This window comes from Pagrus major, chromosome 7 (genome assembly GCF_040436345.1).
Source record: "Pagrus major chromosome 7, Pma_NU_1.0".
Classification (NCBI taxonomy): Eukaryota; Metazoa; Chordata; class Actinopteri; order Spariformes; family Sparidae; genus Pagrus; species Pagrus major.
The window spans coordinates 236,289-251,288 of record NC_133221.1 but is presented as its reverse complement, the minus strand read 5'-3'; the positions used below and the strand labels follow the sequence as shown (position 1 = coordinate 251,288).

General features: G+C 47.4%; 1 protein-coding gene across 2 annotated transcripts in view; it reads left to right on the top strand.

The window, feature by feature from the left end:
* abcd1 (ATP-binding cassette, sub-family D (ALD), member 1) overlaps positions 1 to 15,000 on the top strand; it is a 27,451-nt gene that overhangs the window by 7,074 nt on the left and 5,377 nt on the right. For both annotated transcript variants that reach the window (XM_073469747.1, XM_073469748.1), the window contains exons 5-12: positions 4,505 to 4,692; positions 9,644 to 9,818; positions 10,066 to 10,256; positions 10,374 to 10,554; positions 10,637 to 10,779; positions 11,381 to 11,573; positions 13,103 to 13,197; positions 14,750 to 14,895. In XM_073469747.1, the coding sequence (XP_073325848.1) occupies positions 4,505 to 4,692; positions 9,644 to 9,818; positions 10,066 to 10,256; positions 10,374 to 10,554; positions 10,637 to 10,779; positions 11,381 to 11,573; positions 13,103 to 13,197; positions 14,750 to 14,895 (1,312 nt within the window). The remainder of the gene's footprint in view (positions 1 to 4,504; positions 4,693 to 9,643; positions 9,819 to 10,065; positions 10,257 to 10,373; positions 10,555 to 10,636; positions 10,780 to 11,380; positions 11,574 to 13,102; positions 13,198 to 14,749; positions 14,896 to 15,000) is intronic.

The following is a 15,000-nucleotide window of genomic DNA, read 5'->3' as shown; positions in this document are numbered from 1 at the left end:
AGCGTCCAGTTTACTGATGGCGATTATGTAATTATGTAAATTATAGAAAAACGTAACTTTGTCACTTTCCAGGATGTTTGGTGGGTCAGGATCTCAATCACAACACATTATAACAGCATCCATATGATTATAAACAGACAGCTGGTACATGTTTAGATTAACGGGGAAACACCTTGGAAAAAACATGCTACATGGGGGTCAGTTGGTGTCTTCCTAATGTACAGGGTGATTTTGCTGTGATCAGATAAGGGTGTTAGGGGGCTGACGGTGAACGCTCTCAGACAGAGGGGCTCTAGGTCTGTTATACTATAGTCCACTGTGCTGTTGCCAAGAGGAGAGCTGTGTGTAGAGACCAAAGGAGTCCCCTCGAAGCCGACCGTTGACTATGTACAGACCCAGCGTGCGACACAACTGCAGCAGCTGATGCCCATTTCTGTTGACGGTTTTGTCAAAGTTGTTCCTGTGCCGATGTGAAGGAGAGGGGATGTTGATCTGGCCCGGTATGTGTTTGTCTCCATGTGCATTAATCAGATCTGGTTCTGTGCCTGTTCTGGCGTTAAGGTCACCACAGATCAGTACGTTTCCCTGTGTTTGGTAGTAGCTGATTTCATCTTCAAGAATGGAGAAGCTGTTTTCGTTATAATAAGGGGACTCTGATGGGGGACATGAACATGTCTTTGTCTGTGGAGACCACCTCTTTTTTATTTTGAACCAAATTGAGAAATCTCCTTTTTTGAGTAATTCTGTTGAGTGTGTGCGGTTCGTCTTGTTCCAGATCAACATCCCTCCTGAATCTCTGCCTTGGCTGACACTTTTCAATTTGGTAGATGGGAAAAGGACTTCTCTATAACCTGAAGGACAACCAGTGGACACGTCTCCTCTATTCCAAGTCTCCTGCAAAACAATGATGTCTGAATTTTCTAACTCTCTCTTAAAGTCTGGGGTCCTGCTCTTAAGGCCAAAAGCAGAGGAGCTCAGACCCTGGATGTTCCAACATGAGAGAACAAACGATTTAGATTTCATTAAGTTTAAAACTCAAAATGTAGCATTCAGTGTTAAAATGAGATAAGCTCCCAATTAGGGGTGGGCGATATGGCAAAAATATCATATCACGATTTTTTAAAAATAAAATCACGATTTCGATTTTATCACGATCTTAAATCAAAAAAAGAAAAACAGACAATTTAGGCCAAAGAACCTTTCTGAACAGATTTTAATTTAAATAGTTGCAGTTTTGCCAACATGTGCAAACAACGTAAACATACTAAAAGGTAAACAACACTCTGATTACTGTGTGTGTGTGTGTGTGTGTGTGTGTGTGTGTGTGTGTGCGTGTGTGTGTGTGTGTGTGTGTGTGTGTGTGTGTGTGTGTGTGTGCGTGTGTGTGCGAGAGGCGGCAGGTGGAGGGGCTAACTGGCAGAGATGAGAGATGTGAAACGCTGTTTTTTGTTTGTTTGTTTTTTTTAAAAAGCGACCAACTCCTCCGTTTGGCTCTCAGCCATGGCTCTCCATGCGGCTACCGCTACACACATAAACAAGGAGGCAGGTAAGAAAGCGCGTCACTGCCCTAATTCGCTATGATTGGTCGGTCAGGTTGACGACGTAATACGTTTGGTGCGTCAGCATAGAACTGCAATTTATAGAACGTGCCCTAGACGATCCCTACGATCTCTGCACTTTGGCAGATCGTCTACACATTCTGATCCTTCACGATCTAATATCGTCATATCGCACACCCCTACTCCCAATCCTAGTGTCAATGAAGAGATCAGTTTCAGAACATGTTAGATATTAGGAGTTTGGACCTAATAATAATATAACCCTTTAAAATGAATGAATAAATAAATAATTAAATAAGTAAATAATAATAATAATAATAATAATAATAACAATAAATAAATAAACACTCTAGGGTTGTCTACTGTGTTTGACCTATCAGGTGGGAGCAGAGCAGGCTGAGCATGTGCTGGATGTCTCTCAGCTGGCCGTGTGGGGGTGTAGGGGTGGGGTTGGAAGGGTAAGGGGGGGGTCTGCTGCTCTCCTCACCACCTGAGCGTAGCTCAGTGTGCCGGGGCGTGGCTCCTGGTGATGGTGCTGGGGTGGGGCTCCTGGTGATGGTGCTGGGGTGGGGCTCCTGGGGCTCTGGTCGGGTGTGAGGGGGTTTGTAGCTGCCCTGGTGGGGTCGTCGTGTAGGGGGATGAAGATGGTCAGGTCTCCATGGGGATGGTCTGGATGGCGGTCTGGGGGTGCTGCAGGCTGACGTGTTCCTTCTTTGGGGAGTGGACTGGTCTCGGTTGAGAGCGACGTCCTTCAGTGTCCGGGCGAAGATGGGGACGGTGCTTTTAAGTAGATGGACATAGTCATAAAGGCAGCTGATGTCCAGGGTGGGGTGGTGGGCCAGGTGGACGTTGGGCCTCAGGACACAGTCTCTGGAGACGCTGCTGTTGATCCTGTGGATGGTGTCTGGGTGGAAGTCTTTCCTGGGCAGCAGGGTTGATATAACCACTCTACTGTTTGGGAAGGTGCTGGAGGCTTTTTCTATCACTCCTTTGAGTGACTCTGACACTCTCTCCTGCTGTGTCTTCAGCTCGTTGGAGCCGGTGTGGATGATGATGTGACTCGGAGAACCCAGACGCTCCTCTGACAGCAGCTCCATGGCATGTTGGCTGGTTGGGCACCAGAGTTTGGCCACCTTGTGGTTGGGGAAAAGTTTCTTTTCATTTAAGAACTTTCCATTGGAGTCGATGAGGATGACGATGTCTGGCTGCTGTGCCGGTCTGGATGGACGAGGGGTGGAGTTGACCAGTGGGCTGGGGGGTGGTCTGGGTGTGGTGTTGGTCTGTGGACTGGAGGGGAGCTGCTGGGTGGGTGGAGCCTCTTGGTCCTGGTGTCTCTGGGTGGGTGGAGCCTCTCTGTCCTGGTGTCTCTGGGTGGGGCTCCCAGGGTCCTGGTTGTGGTCTGGGTGTGAGTCCTGCTGTCCTGTCAGGTCTGGGGTGCCTCTGTCTGTCTCCTGGAGCTTCTGTAACAGAGAGGCCAGCTCTCTCCTGTAGCTCTCTCCCTCCTCTCTCAGCTCCTTCACCTCCTCTGTCAGGGCGCTCAGTGCTGCCATGTGGTTCTCCTGGTGCTGCTGCAGCTCTCTGATCTCAGTCCTCAGGGTGCTCAGCTCTGTCTTGTTCTGCTCCCTGTCCTGCCTCAGTCTGCTCAGTTCTGTGCTGAGGCTGCAGGCCTCCTCCTGGTTCGGCTGATGGCTGATCAGCTCTCTCAGCTGGACCAGCTCTCTCTCCAGCTCACTGAACTTCACCTTCATGTCGGTGATGGTGGAGGTCAGCTGGGGGTCCTGGGCCTGTTCAGAGCTGGGGGGCTCACTCTTCTGGTCAGCAGGGGGGCAGGTGGGGGTGGAGGTGGTGTCTGTGTCTGGCAGGGTGTGGGTGTCATCAGGCGGGGGGCTCTTCTCCTGCTGGGCTCTTTCCTTTAAAAGGGGAAAGTCCAGCTCAAACTGCCTGAGGTTTCCCTGCACCATGACAGTCCCATTCTTGTATATGTTGACTGATGTCATGGGGGAGTCTGGGTCTTCTGCTTCTTTGACCTTCAGTTTCCAGCCATTACAGATGCCCTCTTTCTTCACAGAGGGGTAGTGGGTCCTTATAGCAGAGTGCCATGCCAGTGGCTGCTCTGTGAAGAAGATCAGGTTGCTGACGTCTCCATTCTTGTAGGAGTCAGAGAAGAGTGTCTCTGGTCTGTCCTTCCCTGCAGTCTTGTTGGCTAGCTGTTAGCTTTAACTGAAACTAACTTAAATTAGTTTGTAGGTAGTTATTTTGTTTTTTATAAGCCCTTGTGCAGGTTGTATTGTCTCTGGTGTTCTCACTCACTTCCTTCTCTGGCTGTGTTCCTCCTCTTGCTTGTTGTCAGGTGTGTTTGTTGTCTTCAGGACAGTTTGACTAACTGTCAGTTTGTCAGTTGGCTGGACTTTTCTGCTGGACTCCTCAGTTCAGATGATTTCTCCAAGTTTCCTTTGGCATTTTCTTTTCTGTTTTTCTTCTTTTAGGGGAGGTAGTTCCTCTAAAAGTGTTTCCTCTTCAAAATTTGACACAAAATTGAAAGTTTATCTCATCTTAAAACAAAAAAAAGAGATTATCTTCAGGAGCTCATGCTCTCTCTCTCTCTGTCTCTGTCTCTCTGTCTGTCTTTCTGTCTGTCTCTCTGTCTCTGTCTCTCTCAATTCAATTCAATTTCAATTCAACAAGCTTTATTGGCATGAATGTTTTACACAATATTGCCAAAGCAAAGGATTACAGAACAAATAATACATATATAATTAATATATATATATTATAATATATTATTATTAATATATTAATATATCTCTCTGTCTCTCTGTCAACCCAAATGTTCCTTTACAGTTCACAGAGTTTTAGTTGTTCCCAATGTTTAGAACATCAGTATTGATCAGTAGCATTGATCCCTCAGGTGTGATCAGTACTGATCAGTAGTATTGATCCCTCAGGTGTGATAGTGAAGTGTATCGTTCAGAAGGACCCTCAGGCCTTCATGCTGCAGCTCTCTAAGTGGCTCCTCGTTGCCGTTCCTGCAACTTTCATCAACAGCGCCATCAGATTCCTGGAGGGTCAGCTGAGCCTCAGGTTCAGAAGCCGATTGGTCGACCACGCCTACCACCTGTACTTCACCAACCAGGTAACACACACACACACACACACACACACACACACACACACACACACAAACTGTCCCCAGTGCTCATCAAACACCTGAAGCACTTTTTAGCTCCACAACGATCCTTTTTAACCTCTCAAGACTGTTAAAATGAAAAATAAATAAATAGTTAGATGAGTCAAAAGTGAATGATAGAGTCAAATAAAGTCTGACCTCATTGGCTTCACGTCCAGATCTGGTAAAATGTTTCTTTTTGCACTCTGAGGGAAAATGTCAACTTTTCCATGATGTAGATCTGGTGTGCGATGTGGATCCTCCTGGTGGATCTACTTTTAACCATTTTCTCCTGATGGATTTCTTGCATGCTAACAATAAAATAAGTAGCTTTTTGTTATTGAAATTCCAATTTCCGAACAATATATCACCCAAATACAGAGTTTCACATTTGAAGGGGATGTTTACTCCAAATATGTTATTTATATGTTTATGAATCTCTTCAGTATGTTCTAATAACCTGCCAATGATTCGCTCCATTAGTCCCACAGAGTCTCCAGCAGGCATCGCCGCCACCTTTATGTCGTTTCTGGACGAGTGTAACAAAAAATCTCACAATATTTTTCCAGGAAACCTGTCTCCAGCTCGAACCTGTTGAGATCCACTGTAGCTGGAATATTTTCTCCCAACTCTCAGCAGAAATCAGCACATCTGCCTCTTTCTTCCACTTCGTCTTTATGTATTCTGTGCTTTCTTGTTTCCATGGTTGGATTCCAACGTACAATCTGGACATGATTTTGTTGCATGTTCTGGATCTGAGTAATGAATGAACCTCATACACTCTTAAGCTCCCAGGCTTCCCCTGCTTGTTGTAGTTCCCAAATGCTCAACGCTCATTTTAGTTCTCCAGCACTTCATAGTCATCTTAATTCTCTAACGTCCCAAGTTCATGTTAGTTCCCATATGTGCAGGCCCATGTACTCCCCAACACTTCATGTTTATTTTAGTTCCCTAACGCTCATTTAAATCATCCAGTACTCTGCACTCATGTTAGTTCCCCAACGTCCAGACGTTCATTTCAGTTAGACTGTTGGGTTGGACGTTATCAAGTTCTGTCTCTGTCTCTGTCTCTGTCTCTGTCTCTGACTCTGTCTCTGTCTCTGTCTCTGACTCTGTCACTGACTCTGACTCTGAGTCTGTCACTGACTCTGTCTCTGACTCTGTCTCTGTCTCTGACTCTGTCTCTGACTCTGACTCTGACTCTGTCACTGACTCTGACTCTGACTCTGTCTCTGTCTCTGACTCTGTCTCTGACTCTGTCTCTGACTCTGACTCTGTCTCTGACTCTGTCTCTGACTCTGACTCTGACTCTGTCACTGACTCTGACTCTGACTCTGTCTCTGTCTCTGACTCTGTCTCTGACTCTGTCTCTGACTCTGACTGTCTCTGACTCTGTCTCTGACTCTGTCTCTGTCTCTGTCTCTGACTCTGTCTCTGTCTCTGACTCTGACTCTGACTCTGTCTCTGACTCTGACTCTGACTCTGTCTCTGTCTCTGACTCTGACTCTGTCTCTGACTCTGACTCTGACTGTCTCTGACTCTGTCTCTGTCTCTGACTCTGACTCTGACTCTGACTCTGTCTCTGACTCTGACTCTGACTCTGACTCTGTCTCTGACTCTGTCTCTGTCTCTGACTCTGACTCTGACTGTCTCTGACTCTGTCTCTGTCTCTGACTCTGTCTCTGTTTCTGACTCTGACTCTGACTCTGTCACTGACTCTGTCTCTGTCTCTGTCTCTGTCTCTGACTCTGTCTCTGTCTCTGACTCTGACTCTGACTCTGTCTCTGTCTCTGACTCTGTCTCTGACTCTGACTCTGTCTCTGACTCTGACTCTGTCTCTGACTCTGTCTCTGTCTCTGTCTCTGTCTCTGACTCTGTTTCTGTCTCTGACTCTGACTCTGTCTCTGACTCTGTCTCTGTCTCTGTCTCTGACTCTGTCTCTGTCTCTGTCTCTGACTCCGTTTCTGTCTCTGACTCTGACTCTGTCTCTGACTCTGTCTCTGTCTCTGTCTCTGACTCTGACTCTGTCTCTGACTCTGTCTCTGTCTCTGTCTCTGTCTCTGACTCTGTCTCTGTCTCTGTCTCTGACTCTGACTCTGTCTCTGACTCTGTCTCTGTCTCTGACTCTGTCTCTGACTCTGTCTCTGTCTCTGACTCTGACTCTGACTCTGACTCTGTCTCTGTCTCTGACTCTGTCTCTGTCTCTGTCTCTGACTCTGTTTCTGTCTCTGACTCTGACTCTGTCTCTGACTCTGTCTCTGTCTCTGTCTCTGACTCTGACTCTGTCTCTGTCTCTGTCTCTGACTCTGACTCTGTCTCTGTCTCTGTCTCTGACTCTGTCTCTGTCTCTGACTCTGTCTCTGACTCTGACTCTGTCTTTGTCTCTGACAGTTAACAAACAGGAATCATTTTAATAACAATACTTTTGAACACTCTTTGACAATATTTTTCTCTTTTCTCTCCAACAATTACAACTACTTTTGCAATATCTTTCTTTTTTGTACAAATTACAGATACAATTAGTTCAGTTCATCAGTTCATTTCATTATCTACCGCTTTTCCGTGAGGGTCGCGGAGATGTTGCCGCTTTATTGCCCCTTTCAGGGGATTGCGGGTTGCGGGTTACTGGGGCCAAATCCAGTTCACATAGGGCGGAGGCCAACAGATACAATTACTTACAACTATTTACAACTATTAATCTACTTTTGTTTATTTATCCATCTATCTGTGTTTTATTTGTTTCTCTTTTTTTGCGTACTTACCAATATCAGTTTTGTACAGCCAGGAGGAAAACGTCCTCTCTGACAGCCAAGGTGGGTCGAACCCTGTCAACCTATGGTGACTGGACTTGTGCTGCTTGTCGGGGGGAGGGGGTGAAGCTCCGCCCATCGTGAAACAGAGAGCGGAGGAGAAGCGTAGATGCGCCACGATGAAGAAAATAAAATGAAATATCCTCGCTGCTTAAATTAGATCAATAACATCATTATTTATTAAAGAACACGGTCCAGACCTGTTCTATAGGAAAAGTGACCTGAAATGACTTCTGTTGTGATTTGGTGATATAAATGAAATTAACTTGACTTTCAGGGGGAGCGGGGTCCCGTTGGGGGGGCGGGGCGGGGCGGGGCGCCCCCCCTAAACAACGGTAGGGGAAACACTGGATCATGTCAGGTGTTGGCAGCTTCACATATTCTGCTGCATCTGCAGCAGCGGCACTTTTCTCTCCCAGTAGATGTTGTATGTTTTCTGTCTGAGAGTTTGCTGAAGTTTGGGCTTCTGTGTGTGATGTTGGTGTAGAGCTGGTTCTGATGTCTGTGTATGTGTCAGTGCAGCAGGAAGTGTCTGTGTGGACCGAGCCGACACAGCCGCTCCTCTCTGGGCAGCCACGTCTGTCTGTGCCGGCCGCTCTCTCAGGCCCGGCTGTGGCTGCTGAGTCTACATAGTCAACGTTTCCCTCAGTGTCGGGTCGGTTACAGAGCTCAGATAATCTGCCGTGGAGTATTGTGTGTTTAGGGCCAAACAGCATTGGAGTTTGCTTTGGGTTTTGGTTGCAGATGTCCAATAGTTGATGTATTTGTCTTTTTCTTTGCTATAATTTGGCGGGGCCGGATTGTGTGAGGGCGGTCTTGGTGCCCGGTGCTGTTGGAGCTGAGCCTCTGGACCAGCTGGCTGAGGGGACTCCTGTCTCTGCTCTCCTCTTGGCATTGTAGGGCTTTGTAGTGGTGGAGCCGGGCTCGCTGGCTTTGAGGTGTTGGTAGAATTTTATAGCTCTTTTTTGGATCCAACGGGGGAAATTGGCCTAATTCAGCTGTGCATCCGTTGTTGGGGGAGTTCCTGTGGACTTTGAGGAAGCTTTGCAGATCTCTGTGTGCAGCTTTCCATTGGGTGTTTGTCCCATTTTTCAAAGTCTTGGTTCCTGAGAGGGCCCCACACTTCACTGCCGCACAATAAGATTGGTTCAATTATGGATTGAAATATTTTGATCCAGATTTTGACAGGTATGTCTGTTTGAGGATTTTTTATCATCCAGAAAGCTCTTCTGCTCTTGTCTCGGAGATCCTTAATGGCCAGATGGAAGTTTCCCGTCGATGTGATGTTTAGTCCTAAATATGTGTAGCTGTGTGTGTTCTGTGTCCGTAGAGTCCAGGTGGAACCGGTGTTGGTTTTTCTGACTCTTAGGTCGTTTCTGGAAGACCATGACTTTTGTCTTTTCCAGGTTAACGGTCAGGGCCCAGGTCTGACAGAACTTCTGCAGGTGATCTAGTTGTTTTTGTAGAGCCTCCTTTGATGGAGCGAGCAGTATTAGGTCATCTGCAAATAATAAGCATTTGACTTCTATGTCAGAGAAGAGATATCTGCCTCTTCCAGGGATTTGGCCAATTCATGGATGTAGATGTTAAACAGGGTGGGGCTCAGACTGCAGCCCTGCTTCACCCCTCTACTTTGTCTTGATGATATCGTAGGTTTTTCCTCCAATACCTTTTTCTAGTAGTTTCAGGAACAGACCATGATGCCAAATTGAGTTGAATGCTTTCTTGAAATCTACAGAACAAGAGAAGATTGTGTTTTTGTTCTGGTGGACGTGTTTCTGGACGAGGGTGTGGAGGGTGTAGATGTGGTCGCTGGTTCTGTGTTGTGGTGTAAAACCAGTCTGACTCTTGCTCAGGACATTGTGCTCACTGAGGAAGTCTTGCAGACGGCTGTTTAAGATGCTGCAGAATAACTTCCCCGGGTTGCTGCTGACACATATGCCTCTGTAGTTGTCTGGCTCGTATTTGTTTCCGCTTTTAAAGATTGGAGTGATGATCCCTCGGCTCTGTCTCTGACTCTGACTCTGACTCTGTCTCTTTCTCTGTCTCTGACTCTGACTCTGACTCTGACTCTGTCTCTGACTCTGTCTCTGTCTCTGACTCTGCAGACATACTACCGTGTCAGTAACATGGACGGTCGTCTGTCCAATCCTGATCAATCTCTCACTGAGGACATGGTGATGTTTTCAGCCTCCATCGCTCATCTCTACTCCAACCTCACCAAACCCATCCTGGATGTGGTCGTCACCTGTTACACCCTGCTGCGCACCGCTCAGTCCAAAGGTACAACTGGTGTCCCCCTGTGTGTCCCCCTTGTTGGCTTGGGCTGTTGAGACACAGAACCAATCAGCAGCTCCGTCCTCGTCAGTTTGAGTTGTGACTCAACCTGATTGGTTGATGTGTTTATTCACGGTGGGACAAATCGAGCTCGTTCCAAAAGACAAACGTTGCTTCACTGTGTAATATTTTTTACTTTCATGTTTTAAGATGACACATCATCACCTGACCGCTGTGACATTCCTCCATGCAGGAGCGAACACAACATGGCCGTCCATCATCGCCGGCCTGGTGGTGGCGCTCACCGCCAAAGTCCTGCGCTCCTGCTCGCCTCGATTTGGGAAGCTGGTGGCCGAGGAGGCAAGGAGGAAAGGAGACCTGAGATACATGCACTCTCGCATCATCGCCAACTCTGAGGAGATCGCCTTCTACGGAGGACACAAGGTACACGCCCCCTGAACAGGAGGTGATGACATCATGAGCACGCCCTCTGGTGGACAGAGAGAGGACTGTAGCTGTGAATGATGATGACATCATGATGACAGTGTGTGTGATTGGCAGGTGGAGATGAACCAGCTGCAGAGGAGCTACAGGTCTCTGTCCTCTCAGATCCATCAGATCCTGCTGAAGCGTCTGTGGTACGTCATGTTGGAGCAGTTCCTCATGAAGTACGTCTGGAGTGCCTCTGGCCTCGTCATGGTCGCTGTGCCCATCATCACCGCCACAGGATACTCCAAATATGGTAACATACACCACACACACACATCCACAAACACACACAGTCCTAATGAATGAGTGTGACCTTTGACCTGTGACATCATCAGACTCTGAGGAGGTGAAGCAGGCTGCCATGGTGATGAAGGAGGAGGAGCTGGTGAGTGAGAGGACGCAGGCCTTCACCACCGCCAGAAATCTCCTCAACGCCGGAGCGGACGCTGTGGAGAGGATCATGAGCTCCTACAAGGAGGTACATCTCCTCTACACCTCCCCTGCACCTCCTCTACACCTCCTCTACACGTCCTCTCCACCTCCTCTGCTCCTCCTTTACACCTCCTGTATATCTCTTCTATACCTCCTCTACACCTCCTCTGCACCTCCTCTGCATTTCCTCTACACCTCCTCTGCACCTCCTCTATTCCTCTTCTACACCTCCTCTGCACCTCCTCTATACCTCCTCTATACCTCCTCTATACTTCCTCTGCACCTCCTCGACACTTCCTCTACACCTCCTCTGCACCTCCTCTATTCCTCTTCTGCACCTCTTCTACACCTCCTCTGCACCTCCTCTATACCTCCTCTATACCTCCCATACATCTCCACTATACCTCCTCTATACCTCCTCTGCACCTCCTCTACACCTCCTACCTCTTCCTTCTCTACTCCTCTTCATCTTTCTCCTCCTCCTTGTTTCCTCTCTGAAGTCTTTTACAGTTTGTGCAGCATTATTGATCCTTAATGTGATAAAGAAGCTCCTGAACCAACAACCTACCTGTGTGGTGTGTGTGTGTGTGTGTGTGTGTGTGTGTGTGTGTGTGTGTGTGTGTGTGTGTGTGCGTGTGCGCGCGCAGGTGACAGAGCTGGCAGGTTACACTGCTCGTGTGTCTGAGATGTTGGATGTGTTTGAAGATGTGAACAAGGGAATCTACCGTCGCTCTGCAGACAGAGAGGAGGAGTTAACAGGAGGAGCAGGAGGAGGAGGAGCAGGAGGAGGAGCAGTGGTTCAGCACGGTCAGAGAGTCTATGGGCGTCTGGACATCAGAGGTAGGAGCTGAGAGTTCAGACACATCCGGGACGAATAAACTACACAAATATGTGAAATACTCACCTGTGAATATGTCTGAGGTGACACAGGTGTATTATCACATTAGAGCTGACACAGGTGTATTATCACATTAGAGCTGACACAGGTGTATTATCACATTAAAATGAAAGACAGACGAGCAGGACAGGGACTGGAGGAGTAACAGATCCAGCTTGCAGAGCTCTGTGTGGTGTCACTGCAGTTCTGACGGCTCACTGACAGGTAGACAGGTCACATTCACCTGTTGGTCTCAGCTGACTGTCCTTAGACTTAGACTTTTCTTTATTGTCATTCAGAATTACACCTCACAGTGCAGATCAGAACGAAATGTCATTGCATTTGGCTCAGTGTAGCACAGGATATTGACAGCAGCAAGTATTTACAATAAATAAATAAATAAAATAAAAACTGTAGACATAAATACTATATAAAATATAAAAATATATTGCACAATGTGTATTATGAGTGGGTGTGTGAGGGAGAATGGGGGGGGGGGGGGGCTTGTGGGAAGAAGCTGTCGTAGAACCTGGCTGTTCTGCTTCGAAGGCTGCAGAACCTCTTTCCAGAGTCCAGCAGCGAGAACAGTCCATGGTGGGGGTGGGAGGTGTCTCTGCTGATGTTATGAGCCCTGGTCAGGCAGCGTTTCTGTGCAATGACTTGGATGGGAGGTCCTCACCACCTTCTGTCCAGTCAGAGGCACTGCAGGCTCCTGACCAGACAGGGAGGCAGCTGGTCAGTATGCTCTCTACAGTGCCTCTGTAGAAGGTGGTCAGAATTGGAGGGGGGAGGTGTGCTCTCTTCATCCGGCGCAGAAAGTGCATGCGCTGCTGAGCTCTCTTTACAAGAGCTCCGGTGTGGTGGGACCAGGTCAGGGTGTCTGTTATCTGCACCCCCAGGAACTTGGTGCTGCTGACTCTCTCTACTGCTGTGTCGTCGATGAGGAGTGGTGTGTGACTGGGCTGGCTCCTCCTGAAGTTGACGATGATCTCCTTGGTTTTGTCGACGTTCAGGGCGAGGTTGTTGATTTTGCACCAGTCCACAAGCTGTTTCACCTCCTCTCTGTAGGCCATGTCGTTGTCAACATGGATAAGGCCCACTACTGTCGTGTCATCCGCAAACTTCACAATGTGGTTAGTAGTGGACCTGGCACAACAGTCGTGGGTCATCAAACAGTCGTGGGTCATCATGTATCAACACGTTCAAACACCAACGATACAAACAAAGTGAGGGATGCTGAGGTCTGTTTCTCACAGCATGATTGGTCGATGTCTTCATTCTCGGTGTGAAAGCTCAGAATAAAAGATGTCGCTTTTTCACTGTGTGACGAGCTCACCACAAACATCAGGTCAGGTGTGATGCGTGAAGCTTTACCATGGTAGCATGCTGGACTGTAAACAGGAAGTGGGAAAGTTTGGAGCTCCAGTTTGAGTCGTGTGTGTGTGTGTGTGACTGTGTGTGTGTGTGTGTGTGTGTGTGTGTGTGTGTACAGGTCATGTTATCAGTGTGGAAAAGGGAATTCGCTGTGAGAACCTGCCAATCATCACTCCGACTGGAGACGTGGTGGTGTCCAGCCTCAACATCCAGGTAACTCACACACACACACACACACACGCACACACACACAGAGCAGTCCAGTGGTGCGGTGTGTGCTGCTGTCCACATGGTGTCAGTGTTGCTTCAGCTTTATTCTGCATTAAGTCACAGGGTTTATTACATTTACATTTACATTTAATGCTGTCCTGTGTATACATGATCAGGTTATAGAATCAAAAGTGTAAAATCAGCACAGAGAAGACGATGAGCAGGTCCACCACAGAGACTCATTCTATACGACTGTCATCAGGATTATAAGTCCTGAGTCTGAGTCCACCTGTGAGCAGAACAGATGAGCCTGAATGACTGATCGATTGATGTTTAAATGATCTGTACTGATCAATATTGATATGACACTGTAACAACAGAACAGACTGAAGATGACTTCCGGTGCTTCTGTCATCAACTCACATTGGATGGTGATGATGTCACTCCTGTACTGAGCGCGCTCAGTTCACTCCTCTATCTCACTTTAATCTCTTCTTCTCTGAGGTCAAAGGTCAGAGCACAGCCTGCAGCTCATTAGCATTTACTGAAACACTGTGTGTGTGTGCGTGTGTGTGTGCGTGTGTGTGTGCGTGCGTGCGTACAGACAATAGAGGGATTATAGAGTGACATTTCATAGAGAGGAAGAGTGTGGAGGAAACAGGAGAAGAAGAAGAGGAACATTGATGGAGACAGAAACTCCTCTCTGTCCTCTGATTCATGACCTTTGACCTCTCTGCTCTGTGATTGGTCCATTCTTCTTCATGTTCTGGAGTTTAGATGCTGAGGTCTTCATATATTCAGATGTGTCCACAGAGTGTTTTTATCTGAGCGCTCTGTCTCTTTCCTGCGGTCGCTCCAAGCGCTTCATATACATTGATATACATTTTTGGTCATACCGCCCAGCACTAACTGCTACTACTTCTACTGCTACTACTACTACTATTACTGCTACTGCTTCTACTGCTACTGCTACTACTGCTACTTCTAGTACTACTACTACTACTACTACTGCTGCTGCTACTGCTGCTGCTACTACTGTTACTTTCCTTCAGCCTGCTCCTGTCCCCACAGTGTTCCTTCCACCTACTGTAAACATGAACTGGTAGAAACACTCTGGTCGCTGGTTGCCTTCATGTGACTCTGGAAGCAAACAGACCAACACGTTTGGCTCAGTGGGCTGAGCAGCGACAGGAGCACCAACCAGCCGAAACACTTCCTGCAGTAGAGATAAACATCAGAACCAGAACCTGAAACACACTTTTATCTGCTCACTGTAACATCTCCTCATCCTCCTTCAGCTCATTGTGTAAAGATTCAGCTCCCATCCTGAAGTACTCTATAAAATCCTTAATTCTTACCTCACTGTGATGATACTTCAAATAAATTAGAGACAGCAGTACAGTCAGTCATCAACTGTGGTATTGTTCAACAGCACCAGACCCAGTCTCTTCACAAGCCTCATACTCTGGATTGTGAAGAACTCTTTCATGTTTTTGTGTCAGAATGAACATAACAAGCAGTGAGTTTGTTTTCTGTGTGTGTGTGTGTGTGTCAGGTGGATGAAGGGATGAACGTGTTGATCACAGGTCCAAACGGCTGTGGGAAGAGTTCTCTGTTCAGGATCCTCAGTGGACTATGGCCCGTTTATGGAGGAGTTCTGTACCGACCAGAACCACAGCACATGTTCTACATCCCACAGAGGTACTAATACTACAATTACTACAATTACTACAATTACTACTACTGCTACTGTAGTAAACCTGGTTAACAGCAGCTTCAGTGACCTCAGTGACATCATAGAGCCTC